A 19,271-nucleotide genomic window follows, 5' to 3' on the forward strand; every position below is an offset into this window, starting at 1 on the left:
TAATTTAAATATAAATTTGATAAGTCCCCGTATATACTTTATCTTGAATTGTTACGATTGATTATACACACGCCCGCGCACACATACAAGTACAGCATCATCCTGGTTCGACTCAAGCTTCTTTCCGAGCTTGCAATAACTATAACCCGCGCTTTACGGAACCGGTTGTAACTTTGTCGGTTAACTCATCTACGTCAAACTTCTCTATAACTTCTCCGTGAAACGAGTGCACTCCGCGAGTGCAAAATATATTTTAAATGTATTTAAATACATGAATGCAAGACGTACTTAGTTTGAATTAAAAATCCCATAACTACAATGAACAACGGAAATATCTCGGACGCAGCATAATTTTATCGCTTTCCTTCGTGGCGGAAGAATGAGAGGATCCTCTTAAATCAGACTAACTTAAGCTTGTTTGGCGAGTGCGACATTATATATTTATTTAATGCATTATCTAGGCAATCCATGATTGTGTCTTCCGATGATCTCTTAGAGTAGAAGGTTTCACAACGCGATCTTTTAACGATCGTTTATCGACCTTATCTAAGGGTTACTCCCTACCGTCACGAATATGTAAATGTAAGCGGAACATCCGCAAAATCGTTTGACTGACATAAATCAACGACGGTGATAAGCACGATGAGAACTTATTTGGGGGATACAAGGGTGAGAAGAATCGTTGAAAGAGGGGATATATCGAGAAAGCTTAACAGAACCCTCGTAAACGGATTCTCTTATCATGCAGTGCTTCTCTGTTCGCTATTCAAACTAAGAACGAGTGGATGATAACAAGCTAGATTATTCTTTCTCTTCTTTAAAGCTGAGAGTTATTTTACCCTAATAAAAGTATCTTGTCACACACATACACTTTATAAATTACTACTATGAATAATTTCAAAATTATTTCTTAAGATTCGTTTTTAAAATTGCCAGTATATATATCGCTCTCCCTCTCGCTTCTTCTCTTGCAAGTCCGCTTTATATTAAAAATATATATACATTTATATTTTAATTAATTCCAAGCTGTGTTTATAAAATATAATTTAAATGTTTAAATTTAATTGCAACTTCTACACAGCTATTCCTACAAAATTAAAATTAGTTTATTTCAGATAAAGTTCAGATAAAATTTATTTATCTCATCAATCTTTATTATCCCTGAAAACTAGATGAAATAATCAAATAAGCGCATACGTCTCGGAGCAAAGTATATTTTGCATCAATAAATCATTTTCAATTAAGGATTATAAGACTCTCGTCACAATAATAATATCTATTTGCATAATGATGATCCGCTTATAGTGTCTGGATGTAATATTTCTTTTTTTTTTTTTTAGACTTAATCAATCTCGTTATATATATTTAATCGCTAACAATTACAACTTCTGATACAATTTTTTTTTATTCAATATATATATATATATAAAACAAAATAACTTCTCTGAACGGATTACATATATATGTAACTTGGAAATCTAAACGAAAAGAACGAATCAAAGCAATCAATATCGGCAAAGGTGCGGATTAAGAGAGTTTGCGGTAACAGAAAATGAATGACGGTGGATTCTCACGCCACAGGATGTCCTCTTATTAACAATATTTCTGCTGGACCCATCATCCCTCGGCCGAGTTCTTATTGGCCGTATTTGCCAGTATATCTGTCACGATCTATCTACCCACGCATGTGAGGGATTACGTTTCTTAACCGATTTTTCTCGCTCTCTCTCGTTCCCATATTGCCAGATTTCGCGACACGTGTAAGCTCGCGTCGTTATCGCCATTTAAAAGTTAAAGTATTAAAGGATATTTAACGTTTGTCCGATCGTGAAATCGGTGCTTGAGTATCGTGTCGGATACGTTTAAACTTTTCCCAAGTTGATATCTGCTCGACCTACATTGTAATCGTTCGACAACTGTAGATGCAAAATAATCGGCGGATAAATCGTCGAATCTCAATATAAAGGTTGTTTCATTTATCAGATTGCTATACGTGAAAGAGACGGGTGGGCTTGACGAGGAAATTTGAATAATAGGATTACAAAGCTGTTGCTATATGTATATTACTGTAATACAGTATCTCCTCGGTTGACAATATATCGGGCGTGAATTAAAAAGTGGGTAAATTGCTAAATTTTCTTACACGGTCAAAGCAACGCGATATTTAATACAATATGATTGTACATGCATAGATTGTTCGAGATAATGTAGCTCTTTTACGACAGATGCGTAATCTTGATATTTCTATACGAAATTCGGTCATGTGTATCTAATCTCTTGATTTATTGTAATAATATTTGATTTTGATCAGCTCGTTATTGCAAGCATCGTTCATCAAGAATTACGGATTTCCGCAATTTCCGTATTCAGCAGCATAAGAACGAATATCCTCCGTTACAAAAGAATAATAATTAAATATACATTTTTTTAAACGAATATAATGATAATAGGCACTCTTGCACTCTTAACAAGACAGCGTGCGGAAAAAAGAATGTAGATATACATTTCGCAATGAAACGATTAAAATTAAGAGTCAATTAAAATTTGCATTATTTGCAATAAATTTATTGATATCGGAGATAAAAGAAACAACCTTTCCATATCGAGTTAAGCGATCGCGTTTTACCCAGAAAGGCGCGATCGTGCAAGCGCGAGAAAGGAAGATCCACGAGCCAGGAGCCGCGAGTAGAAGGGTGACTGGAGGGGTTGGATCTCGAGGATTGGCTGCGGGTTGCAACTGAGGGGATGCGTCGGAGAGTGCCTTCGCACCCGGGCGTATATATACCCTGTCGGCGGCTCAGTGGCCGATCCGAACTACTGAAACGTTCGCTAGTACATCAGAAAGATACATCGAGTAGGTGAAGGAGAAATCGCTAGGTGCCAGTGAGACGGACTTAGGATTCCTCTCAGGTGTGGGCTAATATTCGTCTTCGGTCGCGATTTATTATCCGATTCATTAGTCAATCGTCACGGAGATTTGTTTGTCGATCGGTGAGTATGAGGAGGCCTGACTGTTAATTATATTAATTCGATATAGGCAAATTGTATCATGTTTTTATTGTCGAGCTCGAGATTGATTCGAAAGAGCGTTTCATAATTTTTATTCTTTAATTAATAAATTAATTTCGAAAATTTTCGGTTATTAATCTCGTTAATCTTTACAAATTGCTTTTTAACTACTTTCTTAATTATTTGTACAATCGTGATGTCAAATATAATTTTGTTTTAATATATTTAAAGAAAAGGTAAATTTAATTAAGCAAAACATAATGTTTTTAATATTAAAATTATGTAGCTTTTTTCATTATGAAGAACAAATTACAGCATTTTCTATGCAACTTTTAGTACAATAATTTATGATTTATGGATTGTGATTTATAATATAATTGATTTATATTATATTATATATTATTTTATTATTTTTGAAATCGCAGTTACAATCGTAATTAAATAAATGTATATAATCGAATATTATATGCATTATATTTGGTCAACCGAATTTTGAAATAAATGCATTGCTAATTAACACTGATAAATACTATTTTATCAACAAATATATGCAAATTTTTATATTTTACTATATTTAGCATTTTTAATATATTAACTTATGATTAATTGTTTTTTGAAATTACATAGTACAATTTTTATAATATATGTAATAATTTTTATATCGCGCAAGATTGCTTGATACCAGTAATATTTTTTAGAAAGCATGCATGTAATTTGACAATTAAAAATTTTTACTTTACATTAAAATAATTTCGTACATATATACTAAAATTATTACTAACCGAAATTTCCACAGCCAATCGATTTTATTACAAAATATCTAATATCTTTTAATTGTAAAACAAATTTGTCATAAATGAATGCTGTAAGCAAAAATATATTTTATCAGAGGAGGTAATCAGTCAATGTGTGATGAGCATGTCATCATCACAGAAGAACGCGTCTGAAAATCGACTTCCGTGATTGATTCGATAGCTTCGTTATCGTTGTAATCGGTCGTGCTTGCTTTGCGTACTCACTCCATTCTCACTTTGCCTGTATAATCGCATGCATTAGGATGCGACATTGAAGTTTACCATATTTAGCGAAATTGCCTCGCCCCCTTGTCATTTCACGTTTCGTTCGTGGCACGCTTATTCTTTTAACGAATTTATTCCGACGCTTGTATGTTGTTATATCGATTCCATAACCAAGTTAAAATTAATATCGCGCCTGGTCCCTAATCATTCATAGCCTAAAGAATTCCATTTTATTCTGGCAGTTTATAATTAAAGTTGCGGAAATAACATTTCGGACTAAAAGGGGAAGAGATTTATTTAGGGAAATTCAAAAATTAACGTTTTGTAATATATTTTCGAGGATTAATATAAGAAAACATGAAAAATACAATACAATTTTATGATCGCATAGTGTATATTATATCAATATAATATATTTTGTCAGAAATGTCAAATCTTTGAGATGTCACAATATCTGCAATCTATTTGTTATAAGAAATTTTCATATTATTTTAATCAAAATAAATTTTAAAATACATCTATATTTTAACATTATATTTCAACATCGTTAAAATGGCAGATTTTATTTCGCAATATTGTATTTTAAATATAAAAATATACTGCCTAGTGGAATTTCGTTTATTATTTAAACCGAGATTTTTACGCCGGATTTTGCGCGACACTTTCAAGTCTAACAATATATTCTTTTAGCTTTTTAGCTGCTATAAGGTAAGAAGATGGCCGATTCGATATGCTCCTACTTTATGAAAAACACGTGCGTTGGCCGTGATGAACTCAAACGTTTGCGACGCTTGTTGGTGGGCAATATTGTCACTTTAGATCCCCGTAAAGGTCACGTAATTAATTTCCGAGTGTCGGTCGTGAGATAGAGCTACCAACAGATCGTCTCTATGGTTTATCGCGTTCGCGACTTTTCAAGAAATCGCGCTTTCATTATTTATTGGCGAAATATCTGATACACACGATTGAATTGTATGCATCTTAATCGTCTTTTCTAATGTCAATCTAATGACGCTTTCAATGTTTGAAAGTTCACTTACTTAATCGTTTGACATGTCAAAAATATTTTCGAGATAATTACTTATACATCCACGAAATGCATTTGATTTAGTTAGAATATATTCTTGGAAAATTCAAGATTAAAATTGAATAAGTAATAACTATAATTACAGTCATCCATAACATCGTGACATTTTCTATGGTAGTACGAATTTTCGATGCATCATTATGCTGCAAGCGTTAATCTGTCGTTATCTAAACATTATAGCCACTTTCAGCGGAGTAATAAAATTTGATATAATATCGTAAAAGCTAGGATTAATCACGCATTAACTCGAAAAAATAATTTCGCTTCTTCCAATCTGTGCGATCGTTATTATTCTATCGAAAGGGACCGAAATATCTTGTATAAATGGGTCGAAGAGAAATCGATAAGAAAAATCAATGGGATCAAATATTTTTAGGAAATTATATAAGAGCTCGCAAAATTTGATAATTATCTCAGAAAAAAAAGAAAGACAAAATTTTTTGAAAACATGTGAATTCGAAGTTACTTCGCATTGCATTTACTTTGTACAATTCGGTGACGTAATTCTAGGTATAGCTCGCGCGATACAGTTTTACTCTCGAGCTCTTGGTGCATTTCTGATGCAGCTAACAATGAATGCAACATTGTCCCTTCGCGTTCCCGAGATACTACGTCTCGGATCATTATCGTATTTGGCACTGTAATATTATTTCGCTACGCTATTTTTATCCGACTGTGCAATCGCGATTCGCGTAAGATTTCGCGATAATGCGACTCGCGAAATCCCACGGGGCGAAAAGCGAAAAGTCTTCATAATCGTAAACGTCGAGGGTGGCAGAGAGTGACGATATCAAAACGGGCGCATACCTACGCGCGGCTCATTGTAAGACGAAGCTGCATTCACTCGCGCGCCGTATAACTGATGATGTAGTCTTACGGTAGTAACAATGTCGACAAACAATGACGGATATTTTCATTCAGTTGCACGTGCCGGCCGACTAACTACTAACCATTAAGCGCGAAAATCGTTATCAGCGCCTTCAACACTTGCGATCTCTCCGCCGAGTACGTTTCATTTCGGCACGTTTCTGCCTCGTGGACTTTGCTTTATCTGCATATTATTACGGTTATGTGTGCGATAAAAATTTTCCTTTCTTCTTTTATGCACTCTAATATCTTTTTTTATAAGAATATTTATTGCGTGTATTTTTGATTATGTCATTTTCACTGATTAGTGAAATTTGGTAAAAGAAACTGCGAGTCTTTGATTAAATTTAATGAGAAATGACATAATAATAATAACTATTATTTTTGCAAACATTTTTTTAATTAAAGCGATTATAACGACACGACGCGACGCCTAGGAAATATAATGTGAAAAGATCATAATATATTTACATCTGTCATTTCCATTTAATCAACTACACTGTCTATTTATGTAAATAAATCTAAAAATTTTTTTAACTTATTTGTTCATGCATCAATTTCAAGTACACGATCAGAAGAATTAGTAATCCTTTTAAATTCGAAAATATCAGTGACAAATGCGATCTTGAAATTATCATAAGCTTGAAACTATCGCAAAATACAATATTTTTAATTATTAGATAAACTATATACGTCGTATATATAGTTATATCATAAAATATTATAAATTTATTTTTTATTTCGCCAAATATTTCGATTAATTGATGGTTGATCCTCTTGTTTTATCATCAGAATAAATTATGTATTTAAAGATCAGTGAACGGACTAAAATGAATTGTCTATTATATAATCATAATCTATTTTGAGACATTTTATTAAGAATAAGAATGCCTATATAAATACAAGTCAGAAGATATGTTAGACATCAATATTTTGTACTTATTGTTAATATCATAATCAAAATTTTTCGCGTTTCTATAGATGCCGCAATTTATAATATCCCGCGCTTTTCTTCCGCGCGTCGATTCAACAGAATTTATCGCTCTGTATTCGAAAGATGTGAAAATATGCGAAGCATATGAAATTGCTGCTATTTATATCCCCGATAATAATAAAAATACAAATTCTTGCAGTCCTTTAAAAAATCGAGCGCACTATTCTCGTCCTTTTAGTTCAAAGTTCACCGAGATACTTCTAAAAGCTCTCTGCGTTCTTCAAAAGTAAAGTATTACGTTTGATCGGCAACGTATTCCTGTTTCACAAAGCGCTCAAGAAATACGCTGAAATTTAAGAACGTGTAATACAATAAAAATCTTAGAGAAAATAGAAGATATCCGTTCATCTATAATAGTTTTCTAAATCTAAATTGCGTCCTGATATTCAATTTCAAAGCACAATTCACGGGACAACTTATTCGGCACATTTTCTCGCAAATTTAAAAAAATCGAAAAGATCAAGAGTCATGCATTAATAGCACATGTCATTAATAGCGAAGGTGGACCATCTAATTAATAATGTATATCTGCGCGGACTTGTCTAATTGATAATGATTGACCTTTTGTACCCGGGGTTCTCGAATTAGTTTTGTATCTCATATTTATTGCAGCATTAATGCTCGATCATGTCATGGGAAAGTTTCGGTATACTTTCGAAGATGGAATATTAAGTACAAACTAATGAGATTTTGATTTGCCGATCGATTATATTTTGATATTCGATTTCAAACGATTCGGTATCCTCCATTGAGTCCGTCTATTGATAAAGTTGTCGGTTACGATGCAACAGGTAACTTAACTTCACGGTTGCATTTGCTTTCATCCGCGAAATTCTACCCTACTGCATTTTGATTATAAAACGTCTTTGCTGCAATGTTTCTTTAATTGATTAATTTTACATAATCCAACTTCCCTATATACATATGTTATGTATACATTTTAATTTTTAATGTTATCGATTAATTTTTTCCTTTTCTTTTTATTGAGTAAAACTAATTAGATTAGCAATACGAATAATCAAAAAATTAATTTTATTATAAAATGATTACAATTTCATTCTCTCATAATTTAATCTTCGATCGAATATGCATGTACATACACTTGATTTATTGATGCTTCAATCTTTTAAAAATTTACAACGAATAGAATTAGGTAAAATAAATATATTAAAAATATAAATCGCGGAAGTTATTTGATGATTTTTATTAAAGTAAAATAGTAAATAAAGTTATCTGATAGATTTGTGGATTTTATTTTTTCTTCGTAAATCATAGTATGATTTTTATATAAAGAAATCAATTAAAACTTTTTGTTCTTACATAAATAGCATTGATTAGTCTTAATAATCATCGACATGTGATGTATCAATATTATTTATATATTTAAAATTACATAGCTTTATGAAATAAAGGGATTAAATAAAAATTTGTAACATATTCCTACATAATTGTGCATCTATACAATAGCTTATGGCACCTGTCGGCTTCATACTTGTTATTTAATCTTAAATGTCATTTAACTTTACCATTTCACCATAGATCTTCAGAATTCACGATATGCGTAACTTAATATTCCGAGAATGTAATTTTATGCATCTGCGATTAAAATACCTGATTTTGTGATTTTTTTAAGAGTTTTTAAAGTTTTTAAATTTTGAAGATTTTGTCGAATATTTCTTGAATTATTAAAAAGAAATATTTCTTGAATTAAAAGCGAAAAGAAATGCGGGTATTCGAGATGCAATATATAAGTAGAGTATTATTAGTAACGGCTAATTTTATCCACGTTTATAGCATAGAAAGGACTAAATTTAGCTTCAGTGATTCTTGAACGGAATGAATGAATAGTTACGTTGGAAACGTAAGTTTCTTTTAATTTAGGGCGCAACGATCGCTCGACTCGGCATTCTTCAGGAACAAAGCATTTCTCTCAACAACAATTTCACCAAGAATTCACCGGCTTCTTCGAGAGAGAGGTCAAAGATGCGCATTAGTTTTTGCATCCTAATTATCTTTCGCTCTTAACCCCACCTCCGCCGCATCCTTCTTTCGGAAGGCGTCGTATATTCGTAAGCAAGTGGGAAGCCAGGTGCTTGATCATCGTCAGATAGAAGTTTTCCTACTTTCGGAAGCTGTATTACGCTAACAAACTTTTTGATTGTATTCGTTTGATGCGTCGGGGAAAGTTTCGTCGCAACGGAAAGAGGAAAATGTTTCTGTATTTTTCTCGCGGGTCGATCACGTGTGTTTAAACGAAGTTTAAAGCCCCACATATCGGTTCTATCTCCTGGCCTGTCTCTATCCGCTAAAATAAGCTTCGTCGTGTCGTTGCAGTAACGAGACTATCATAACTTCAAACCGTTCGAAATGCGGACATGGATGAGGAGCCTCAATTATTTTTTCTCTTGGTTGCTTTTGGCCATTATTATCGGAACATCAATAGTCCACGCCGAGCCGGAACCTATGGCTAGACCGACTAGACCGAAGGTCTTCACCAACCCGGAAGAGCTGAAAAGATACGCCGATCTTGTTAGAGATTATTACTTCTTGATAGGAAAAGCGAGGTAGCGATCATCAGCAAGCATTGTGAGATATTGTTTTCGTAATATGAAAAAATGAATAATATTGCTTAAAGCATAGTTACTAAATCAGTACACAATATATGACGGCAATTAAAATAAAAATCTCAGATAAAAACAAAGCTTATTTTTCGAATAATTAATAGATAATAATTACACGCAATTATGATAAAAAAGTCTACATGTCAGAATGATATCAATCAATAAATAATTAAGTTTAAGTATGTTAATTATACACACAATTCTCTATCTCAAAATCCGTGCACAGAGAATGCAAGAAAAAAAACGACGTAATATTAATTTAATTATATAATATAAAATAGAATTAATTGTAATATTAAGATTAAAAGTATTACCAAAATGTAGATATGGCAAACGAAGTGACATCGCGCCGATGTTGACGGAGTTGAACGGGGCTTGGGAAATTTTGAAGATGATCCAGGACGCGCGGCGGCAAAACGAACAGCGGAGGCAGGAGAAGAGCAGACAGAATAAAGAGCAGGTTCTGTTCCGTGACTTTCAGAGCTCGGACATCGACAAACATACATCGCGCGTCTCTACACGACCCGGCTCTCTTTCGGACATGATCGGCAATTACGACGATGTACAATAAAGAACCTCGCGTAGCATCCTCTCTCTTCTCTCTCCTCTAATCTCCCTAATTTATCTCCTCTCGAGACTGATGTATATCGAAATGATGTATATCCGAATCCCGAATTTACGAATAATTGTGTAACACCTATCGATGTTAAATTAACTTCTCGCTTTTCTCTCTCTCTTCACCGCGATTTAGTTTATATGTTATGAATATCTCGTCGAAGATAATTGCGCGATGCAGTGCCTGTGTGACGATGATAGAGAGCGTGTGAGGATGCTGAAAGAGTAATCTCTCGTCGAGGAAACATAGAGACATTTTAATCGGAATCCAATTAATGACGCTTGAGAGATAAATCGAATTCTACGAATTATGTGATACGAATCTAGGTAGCAAGATTGTAACCCCACTTAATCTTATATGTATAAATTTTTTTGTTAACAATATTTAACAAGCATAATAAAGCTGAACTGACGAATAATTGAGGAATAACTGCTATCCGTTTATTAGCAAACTCTATTTCGGCAAAACCATATGGAAAGTCAGTCGATATAAATATTGATTTTGTTAAATTCACATGTGATTAAATTTGAAATCAAATAAAATTATTAATGTTGGAGGAAATATTAATATAAATTTAAGAGTCATATTTATATATATTTATATGTATATTGAATATTCTATTAGAAAATATTTTTAAATATCAGATTCTTTCTTTTTTTAGTAGACTTTGCTAAAATGTCGAAGCTTATTTAACTTACATCAGAGAAAGATTAAAATTTGAAAAAGATCATTATCAATTATTTTTTAATTTCTATTAAATTGTTAAGTTCTATTACTATAAGGCTAAAATATATAGATATATATATATATATATATATATATATATATATATATATAATACATATTAATAATCTAAATTCTATATCTATAAAGACAATGACAAAAAATTATTGCAGCGATCTATGGTGATTCACAGATTTATTATAACATACGGAATTAAAAAAATAAATTTTAGTGAATAAGAAAAAGACGAAATCCACTGTCGAATTACAACAAATTAATTTATTCTGATATAAATAAATAACTATCAGCCAACAATAATTATTTTCATAAGTATGCGAGATATATAGATATATCCATATCAGATTTTATTAAAACTAAATTTTAAAAAGTTTTAAATAAATTCAAAATTTAAGTCACATTACAAGATTATATGTGAATAAGTAAATGCAATATCAATTTTTAAAATCTCAGACACTAAAAGAAATTGACTGAAATTAATCAGCTTAAATCAAGAGCAATGTTCTTCATTTATGTGCTTTTAGAAGTTTCAAACATTTTCTTTTCAATGGGAGTGTATTTTAAGAATGGAGATGGATTGTAGCTGTGTATTTTAGACCAAGAATTATCATATATCTTTTGTTCGTTATAATTCTCTTTGTTCAGCGGTTGCATCAAATTCTCGTCATCGACCATTCTATGAAGCATGGATGTGCTATCTTGATTGAACGAACGTTTTCCACAAACAGCGTCTCTCTTATTTTTGCAGACTTTATCTTTAGAATCGAAATAAAGAGGCTCAGGACAAGGTTGAACCCACGCAATACCGTTGCTGCACAAGCAGAATTTCTTGCAGTCTTCGTTTGGAAGTAATACTGCGAATTCAGGGTCTTTTTCAGGACAGGTGCCGATGCAAGTAGCTGGATCGAGATCATTATTCTCTTTGTTCAGCGGTTGCAGCGAATTCTCGTCATCGATCATTCTATGAAGCATGGATGCGCTATCTTGATTGAATGATCGTTTTCCGCAAATGGCGTCTCTCTTATTCTTGCAGACTGTATCTTTAGAATCGAAATAAAGAGGCTCGGGACAATATTGAACCCACGCAATACCATTGCTGCACATACAAAACTTTTTGCAGTCTTCATTTGGAAGTAATAATGCACGGGGAGGATCTACTTCGGGACAGGTACCGATGCAAGTAGCTGGATCGCGATCATTAATCGTTGTTTTATCAGTTTCTTCAAGCCATGTCGTAGTGGAAATAGTAGACGTAGGAGTGGATTTTAAGATTGGATCGCAACCGGCCTCAATAGGATCGTTGCAACTCTGTCGAATTTTATCAAAATGCAAACCATCCGGACATTCATGAAGAATCTTTCTTCCATTAATACATTCATAATAGTGCGTGCATTTACACTTGTGAGGCATATATACGTTCTCTGTAGAATCTAAAGGACAATCGTTTGAAGTAAATATCGAGAGAGAATTATCAGGGAGATCGCAACTCGGTTTGTACGGATAATCGCATATTTGGAGGGTAACATTGAAATGTAGTCCTGCTATACATTGTTTCAAAATTTTCTTACCGTTAGAGCATAGATAGTACGAGGAGCAGTCGATCTCATGCCGAAATGCTCTGCCTTCCTGAGAGCATTCATTGTCGCAGTTGTCTATTAAAAAAATATCATATGTTGGAATTGGCCGGACGCAGTTCACTACGAAAGCCCAATCGCAAACCTCTCGTACATAATCGAAATGCTTGCCAATCGGGCATGTTTTTAATATCTTTTCACCATTTACGCATTCGTAATATATATTACATACGAAAGGATGAGCAATTTGCGCTTTCTCGGTCGATCCTTTAGGAGGACACTTTTTCCGTGGTTTATCGTCAGGAGCTTCTGTTGTAGTTGTTACTGTTGTAGATGTTGTTGTTGTGTCTGTGATTGTAGACCTTTTTGTTGTGCTTGTTGTTGTTGTGTCTGTGGTTGTAGACCTTTTTGTTGTGCTTGTTGTTGTTGAGTCAGGTGGAGTTGCGCAATTGGCGTCATCCGCGTGTTTGCAAATCTTCTCAATATAATCAAAGTGAAAACCTATCGGGCAAAATCGTTGACGTTGCTTTCCCTTAACGCATTCGTAATACTGGTCGCATTTACATTCGTGGGGTAATAATTTTTCTGAGGAATTTGGACAAGGGCAAACATATGGACAATTGGCTTCGTCCGGGTGGGTGCAAGTCTTCTTAATACTATCAAAGTGTAAATCTTTCGGGCAATTTCGTGGACGCATTCTTCCGTTAACGCATTCGTAATACTGTTTGCATGAACACTCATGAGGCAACAGAACTTTTTTTGTGGAACCCGGAGGAGGGCAAGTCGATTGAGTGATCTTCGGGAATTTTTTAGCAGTTAAATTTTTTAGCAGGAATTTTTTAGCAGTTAAATTGCAACCTGTTTTTGCCGGATAATCGCATATCTGCAGGGTAACGTTGAAGTGAAGTTCCGCCGTACAGTGTTTCAAGATTTTCTTCCCCTCAGAACATAAATAATACGATGAACAATCAATCTCGTGCTGAAATGCTCTGCCTTCCGGATAGCATTTATTACTCTGACAGCTGCCAATTAGAACGCCTACGATTGAAATAGGCCGGACACAATTCACTGTTTCGGGCCAATCGCAAATCTCTCGCACATAATCGAAATGCATGCCAGTAGGGCACGTTTGCTGCATCTTGACACCATTCACGCATTCATAATAAATGTTACAGAGACAGTGATGAGCAATTCGCGCTACCTCGGTCGATCCTTTAGGAGGACACTTTTTCCGTGGTTTATCGTCAGGAGCTTCTGTTGTAGTTGTTACTGTTGTAGATGTTGTTGTTGTGTCTGTGGTTGTAGACCTTTTTGTTGTGCTTGTTGTTGTTGAGTCAGGTGGAGTTGCGCAATTGGCGTCATCTGCGTGTTTGCAAATCTTCTCAATATAATCAAAGTGAAAACCTATCGGGCAAAATCGATGACATTGCTTTCCCTTAACGCATTCGTAATACTGGTCGCATTTACATTCGTGGGGTAATAATACTTTTTCTGAGGAATTTGGACAAGGGCAAACATATGGACAATTGGCTTCGTCCGGGTGGGTGCAAGTCTTCTTAATACTATCAAAGTGTAAATCTTTCGGGCATTCTCGTAAACGCATACTTCCCTTAACGCATTCGTAATACTGTTTGCATGAACACTGATGAGGCAACAGAACTTTTTTTGTGGAACCCGGAGGAGGGCAAGTCGATTGAGTGATCTTCGGGAATTTTTTAGCAGTTAAATTTTTTAGCAGGAATTTTTTAGCAGTTAAATTGCAACCTGTTTTTGCCGGATAGTCGCATATCTGCAGGGTAACGTTGAAGTGAAGTCCCGCCGTACAGTGTTTCAAGATTTTCTTCCCCTCAGAACATAAATAATACGATGAACAATCAATCTCGTGCTGAAATGCTCTGCCTTCCGGATAGCATTTATTACTCTGACAGCTGCCAATTAGAACGCCTACAATTGAAATAGGCCGGACACAATTCACTGTTTCGGGCCAATCGCAAATCTCTCGCACATAATCGAAATGCATGCCAGTCGGGCATGTTTGCTGCATCTTGACACCATTCACGCATTCATAATAAATGTTACAGAGACAGTGATCAGCAATTCGCGCTACCTCGGTTGATTCTTTAGAAGGACACTTTTGACGAGGTTTTTCGAAAGCTTGCGTAGTTGTTGCTGGAATCGCTGTTGTAATCGTTGTCGAAGCTGGTGTAGTAATCGTTGTTGGCGACGGAGAAGGTAGAGGCGAAGTCGACGGCGTTGTTGTTATCACCGTTGACGAAGAGATAGCGGGTGTAGTAATAATTGTACTCCTCACAGTGTTAGGAGTATGATTGCAGTTTACATTGTCCGGATAATCGCATACGCGAAGAATTGGATTGAAAAGTAAATTGCGATCGCATTTCTTTGGTTTTGGATTTATCTTACCGTTGAAGCACGTGTAATAATGATCGCACATAGTCTCGTGGGGAATCATGTGATTCCTGTCATCCAACTCACAAGTCCACAAAGGCGAAGTTACTGTTGTATTTTTTGTGGTATTTGACGGCGTGGGAGAACTTGCTGGCGGAGTCGACGATATCGAGGAACTTGGTTGTAAAGTTGTCGTCGTCGAAGGATTGGACGACGAAGTCGGCAATGTCGGAGAACTTGATGATGTACTTGTCGTGGAAGGATCACTGGACGGTGAAGCCGACAATGTCGAGGAACTTGGTTGTAAAGTCGTCGTCGTCGAAGGATTGGACGACGAAGTCGGCGATGTCGGAGAACTTGACGATGTACTTGTCGTGGGAGGATCACTGGACGATGAAGCCGGTGATGTCGAGGAACTTGGTGATAAAGTCGTCGTTGTCGGAGGATTGGACGACGAAGTCGGCGATGTCGGAGAACTTGATGACGTAGTTGTCGTGGGAGGATCACTGGACGGTGAAGCCGGCGATGTCGAGGAACTTGGTTGTAAAGTCGTCGTTGTCGGAGGATTGGACGACGAAGTCGGCGATGTCGGAGAACTTGATGATGTACTTGTCGTGGGAGGATCACTGGATGGTGAAGCCGGCGATGTCGAGGAACTTGGTTGTAAAGTCGTCGTCGTCGAAGGATTAGACGAAGTCGGTGATGTCGGATAACTTGATGTACTTGTCGTGGGAGGATCACTGGACGATGAAGCCGATGATGTCGAAGAACTTGGTGATAAAGTCGTCGTTGTCGGAGGATTGGACGACGAAGTCGGCGATGTCGGAGAACTTGATGACGTAGTTGTCGTGGGAGGATCACTGGACGGTGAAGCCGGCGATGTCGAGGAACTTGGTTGTAAAGTCGTCGTTGTCGGAGGATTGGACGACGAAGTCGGCGATGTCGGAGAACTTGATGATGTACTTGTCGTGGGAGGATCACTGGATGGTGAAGCCGGCGATGTCGAGGAACTTGGTTGTAAAGTCGTCGTCGTCGAAGGATTAGACGAAGTCGGTGATGTCGGATAACTTGATGTACTTGTCGTGGGAGGATCACTGGACGATGAAGCCGATGATGTCGAAGAACTTGGTGATAAAGTCGTCGTTGTCGGAGGATTGGACGACGAAGTCGGCGATGTCGGAGAACTTGATGACGTAGTTGTCGTGGGAGGATCACTGGACGGTGAAGCCGGCGATGTCGAGGAACTTGGTTGTAAAGTCGTCGTTGTCGGAGGATTGGACGACGAAGTCGGCGATGTCGGAGAACTTGATGATGTACTTGTCGTGGGAGGATCACTGGATGGTGAAGCCGGCGATGTCGAGGAACTTGGTTGTAAAGTCGTCGTCGTCGAAGGATTAGACGAAGTCGGTGATGTCGGATAACTTGATGTACTTGTCGTGGGAGGATCACTGGACGATGAAGCCGATGATGTCGAAGAACTTGGTGATAAAGTCGTCGTTGTCGGAGGATTGGACGACGAAGTCGGCGATGTCGGAGAACTTGATGATGTACTTGTCGTGGGAGGATCACTGGATGGTGAAGCCGGCGATGTCGAGGAACTTGGTTGTAAAGTCGTCGTCGTCGTCGAAGGATTGGACGACGAAGTCGGTGATGTCGGAGAACTTGATGTACTTGTCGTGGAAAGATCACTGGACGATGAAGCCGATGATGTCGAAGAACTTGGTGATAAAGTCGTCGTTGTCGGAGGATTGGACGACGAAGTCGGCGATGTCGGAGAACTCGGTGGTAAAGTCGAAGAAGTATTGGACGATGAAGTTAGCGATGTCAAAGAACTTGATGGCGAAATCGTACCATTTGTCAATCTCGTCGGAGTTGATATTGACCTAGTCGAAGATAGTTGACACCGTGCATTCCAAGGCCAATCGCATACCTGAAGTACGGAATTGAAGTGCAATCTATTACCGTCATTATCCCTGAAAGGACAATCTAGTGGTTTTCCCTTTTTTCCCATGTAGCAATTGTAGAATTTTGTACAGTCATTTTCATGAGGAATAAAAATTGTTTTATTCCATGGCTTGATATTTGTTGGACATTCTGTTGGAAAGTCAGTCACTGGTGATACGTCGAGTGCAACACTCAACGTGGCCACGTATAAAATGACCACTAAGTATATACCTAAAATATACAACATTATATATGTAATATTGATTATTTATAACATTAATATAATGAGATTAAATTATTAAATAAATAGATTAGGTTTAAAAAAGAGATTTTATTTGTCACTTTATTTTAATATGAGTGGTTTTCATTTATAATAAATAAATTCACTTAAACATCACAAAAAATAAAACTTTTATGTTGCATAAGCGCCTTTTATATTATATAAAATTTTACGAGAATTCTTACCACTTGCAAACATTTGAATCGAATATTAGAATAACAAAATAAATTAAGATCTTAAGATATGTTAATAAGATTTTGTATAAAAATTTAATATTAAATGTATAACATTAATATGATTTAAGAATTAAACGCATTAAGCAAGAGAAAACTGAAATTGTTTTGATAATTATTAAGATTAATATATCTATTCTAATTATAACATATTTTTTCCTTTAATATCTCTTAATTTAATTTTATTAATATTGTCAATGACAGAAAGAGAGAAAAAGAGATAATATATTATATATACATATACTTTATATATATCAGATTATAAATAAATTAGAATATTTAATAGAATTAGAAAAGACAAAAATATATACTTAATGTGCTCATATAATAATTATAATTATACTATTAAAATTATAACATATGTATATAGAAGAGTTAATTTGCTATGAAAAAATATTCACATTTTGATGTTAAAAATAATTATTTGAACAAGCATGCACAATTCTACAAAAATTATATAAATTATATGCTATTCAATGCTATACCTATTACATAATTCTCTGCTTATTACTTTTATCTTTGACAAAGTATTATATAAGTATATATTAAAACATATTATATTATTTATAACACATTATATTATAATTAAAATAATAATAATTTGTAAGTAATATATAATATGTTATAATATTTTATCCGCGATTAATATTTTTTTACAGAAATGAGCTGATAATAATAACTCAAAAATATTAATCGAATTTAAAGTATTAAAATATATTATTTAAAACATTATTATTTTATTTAATTTTATTTTAGACAAACTGTCAAACTGCTAACAATAATAAACTACTAACAATAACTGCTAATAATAATACGTATTAAAAATTAAAAATATAATATCTTAGTTATTTAAACACGATTAATATTTTGTAACAGAAATCAGCTGATAAATGTTAAAAAATATTAATCGAGTTTAAATAACTATAATATATAATTTAAAACATATAATTATTATAAAATTTAATCACCTGATTTCTGTCAAAAAATATTAATCAGGTTTAAACAAATTTTATATAAAAATATAATATTATATTAAATATATAAATTATATATTTTTTAAACTGATCATAAATGTGTGCAAAAACAAGAATCTACGAGGTAGCTATTTATTAAAAATATTTTAAACCTGCATTTTATAATTACTATTTGCTATTATTATTTGTTATCCTCTTGTCGACACATCTATACACAATTAAACGCGATTAATTGCACTGCACAAAATCTTTTTTTTATAGGCACAAATAATCGTTTTACACATTCGCCATTCAATAAGCCAGTCAGTTATCCAATGTGTCTTAATCGTTTATCTATATATTATATAAGCTTTTGCCTTATCACTCCATTAGAATTATATAAGTCGCGAGAACTCACCTTTCATCGTGGCTAACCCAGTCGCTAAAGTTAAGGACCGGGACTTATTCCTTCACTCGCATTAAATTGCTGACTGACAAACTTCCCTCTCTTCCACATGATTTTTATAAGCGTGCAAAGTGTTATCGCCTAACATGAGTGCAGCTTATCATATCTAACACAATGGCAAAACTTTTCTCTTAGAAAAATCATTTAAGAATTTCAAAGCAGATGCAAACATATTATATATTTATGTTTTTAATATAGAGTCAGTAAACAAAAATTGAAATTAGGTTGTAGCAATTTGCACCAATCTTATACAAATGTTATGAGCTTTTATTTTAGTTATTTTAGGCAATTTATAATAAAAATAATTTTAAAAAATAGAAAGATTGATGAGATTTTCTATCATATATAATTAGTATTTAATATTTAACAAGTATTTGATATTCAACATTATATTATATTATAATATTTAAATATAAAAAAAAATAACATAGAAATTTTTGGATTTTTATATAAATTGTGAA

General features: G+C 34.4%; 2 protein-coding genes across 4 annotated transcripts in view; one reads left to right on the top strand and one right to left on the bottom strand.

The window, feature by feature from the left end:
• Npf (neuropeptide F) overlaps positions 1–10,619 on the top strand; it is an 89,087-nt gene extending 78,468 nt beyond the window's left edge. The window contains exons 1-3 of one of the 3 annotated variants that reach the window (XM_083032811.1): positions 1,174–2,991; positions 9,311–9,540; positions 9,922–10,619. In XM_083032811.1, the coding sequence (XP_082888937.1) occupies positions 9,344–9,540; positions 9,922–10,168 (444 nt within the window). In that variant the 5' untranslated portion in view covers positions 1,174–2,991; positions 9,311–9,343 and the 3' untranslated portion in view covers positions 10,169–10,619. Of the gene's footprint in view, positions 1–1,173; positions 2,992–9,310; positions 9,541–9,921 lie in introns of those variants that run through there. The other 2 variants (XM_083032810.1, XR_014424829.1) reach the window with 2 other exon arrangements.
• A 640-nt stretch (positions 10,620–11,259) lies between these two features.
• LOC145933229 (uncharacterized) lies at positions 11,260–18,883 on the bottom strand. The gene is made up of 2 exons (XM_083032798.1): positions 18,763–18,883; positions 11,260–17,109 (listed from the first exon to the last, which is right to left on the bottom strand). Exons 1-2 carry the CDS (start codon positions 18,767–18,769, stop codon positions 11,465–11,467), a joined length of 5,652 nt encoding a protein of 1,883 aa, XP_082888924.1. The 5' UTR covers positions 18,770–18,883; the 3' UTR covers positions 11,260–11,464.
• Between the last annotated feature and the right edge of the window lie 388 nt (positions 18,884–19,271).

This window comes from Prenolepis imparis, unplaced genomic scaffold (assembly GCF_030444845.1).
Source record: "Prenolepis imparis isolate NDT839.2.m4 unplaced genomic scaffold, iyPreImpa1.0 SCAF_2, whole genome shotgun sequence".
NCBI lineage: Eukaryota > Metazoa > Arthropoda > Insecta > Hymenoptera > Formicidae > Prenolepis > Prenolepis imparis.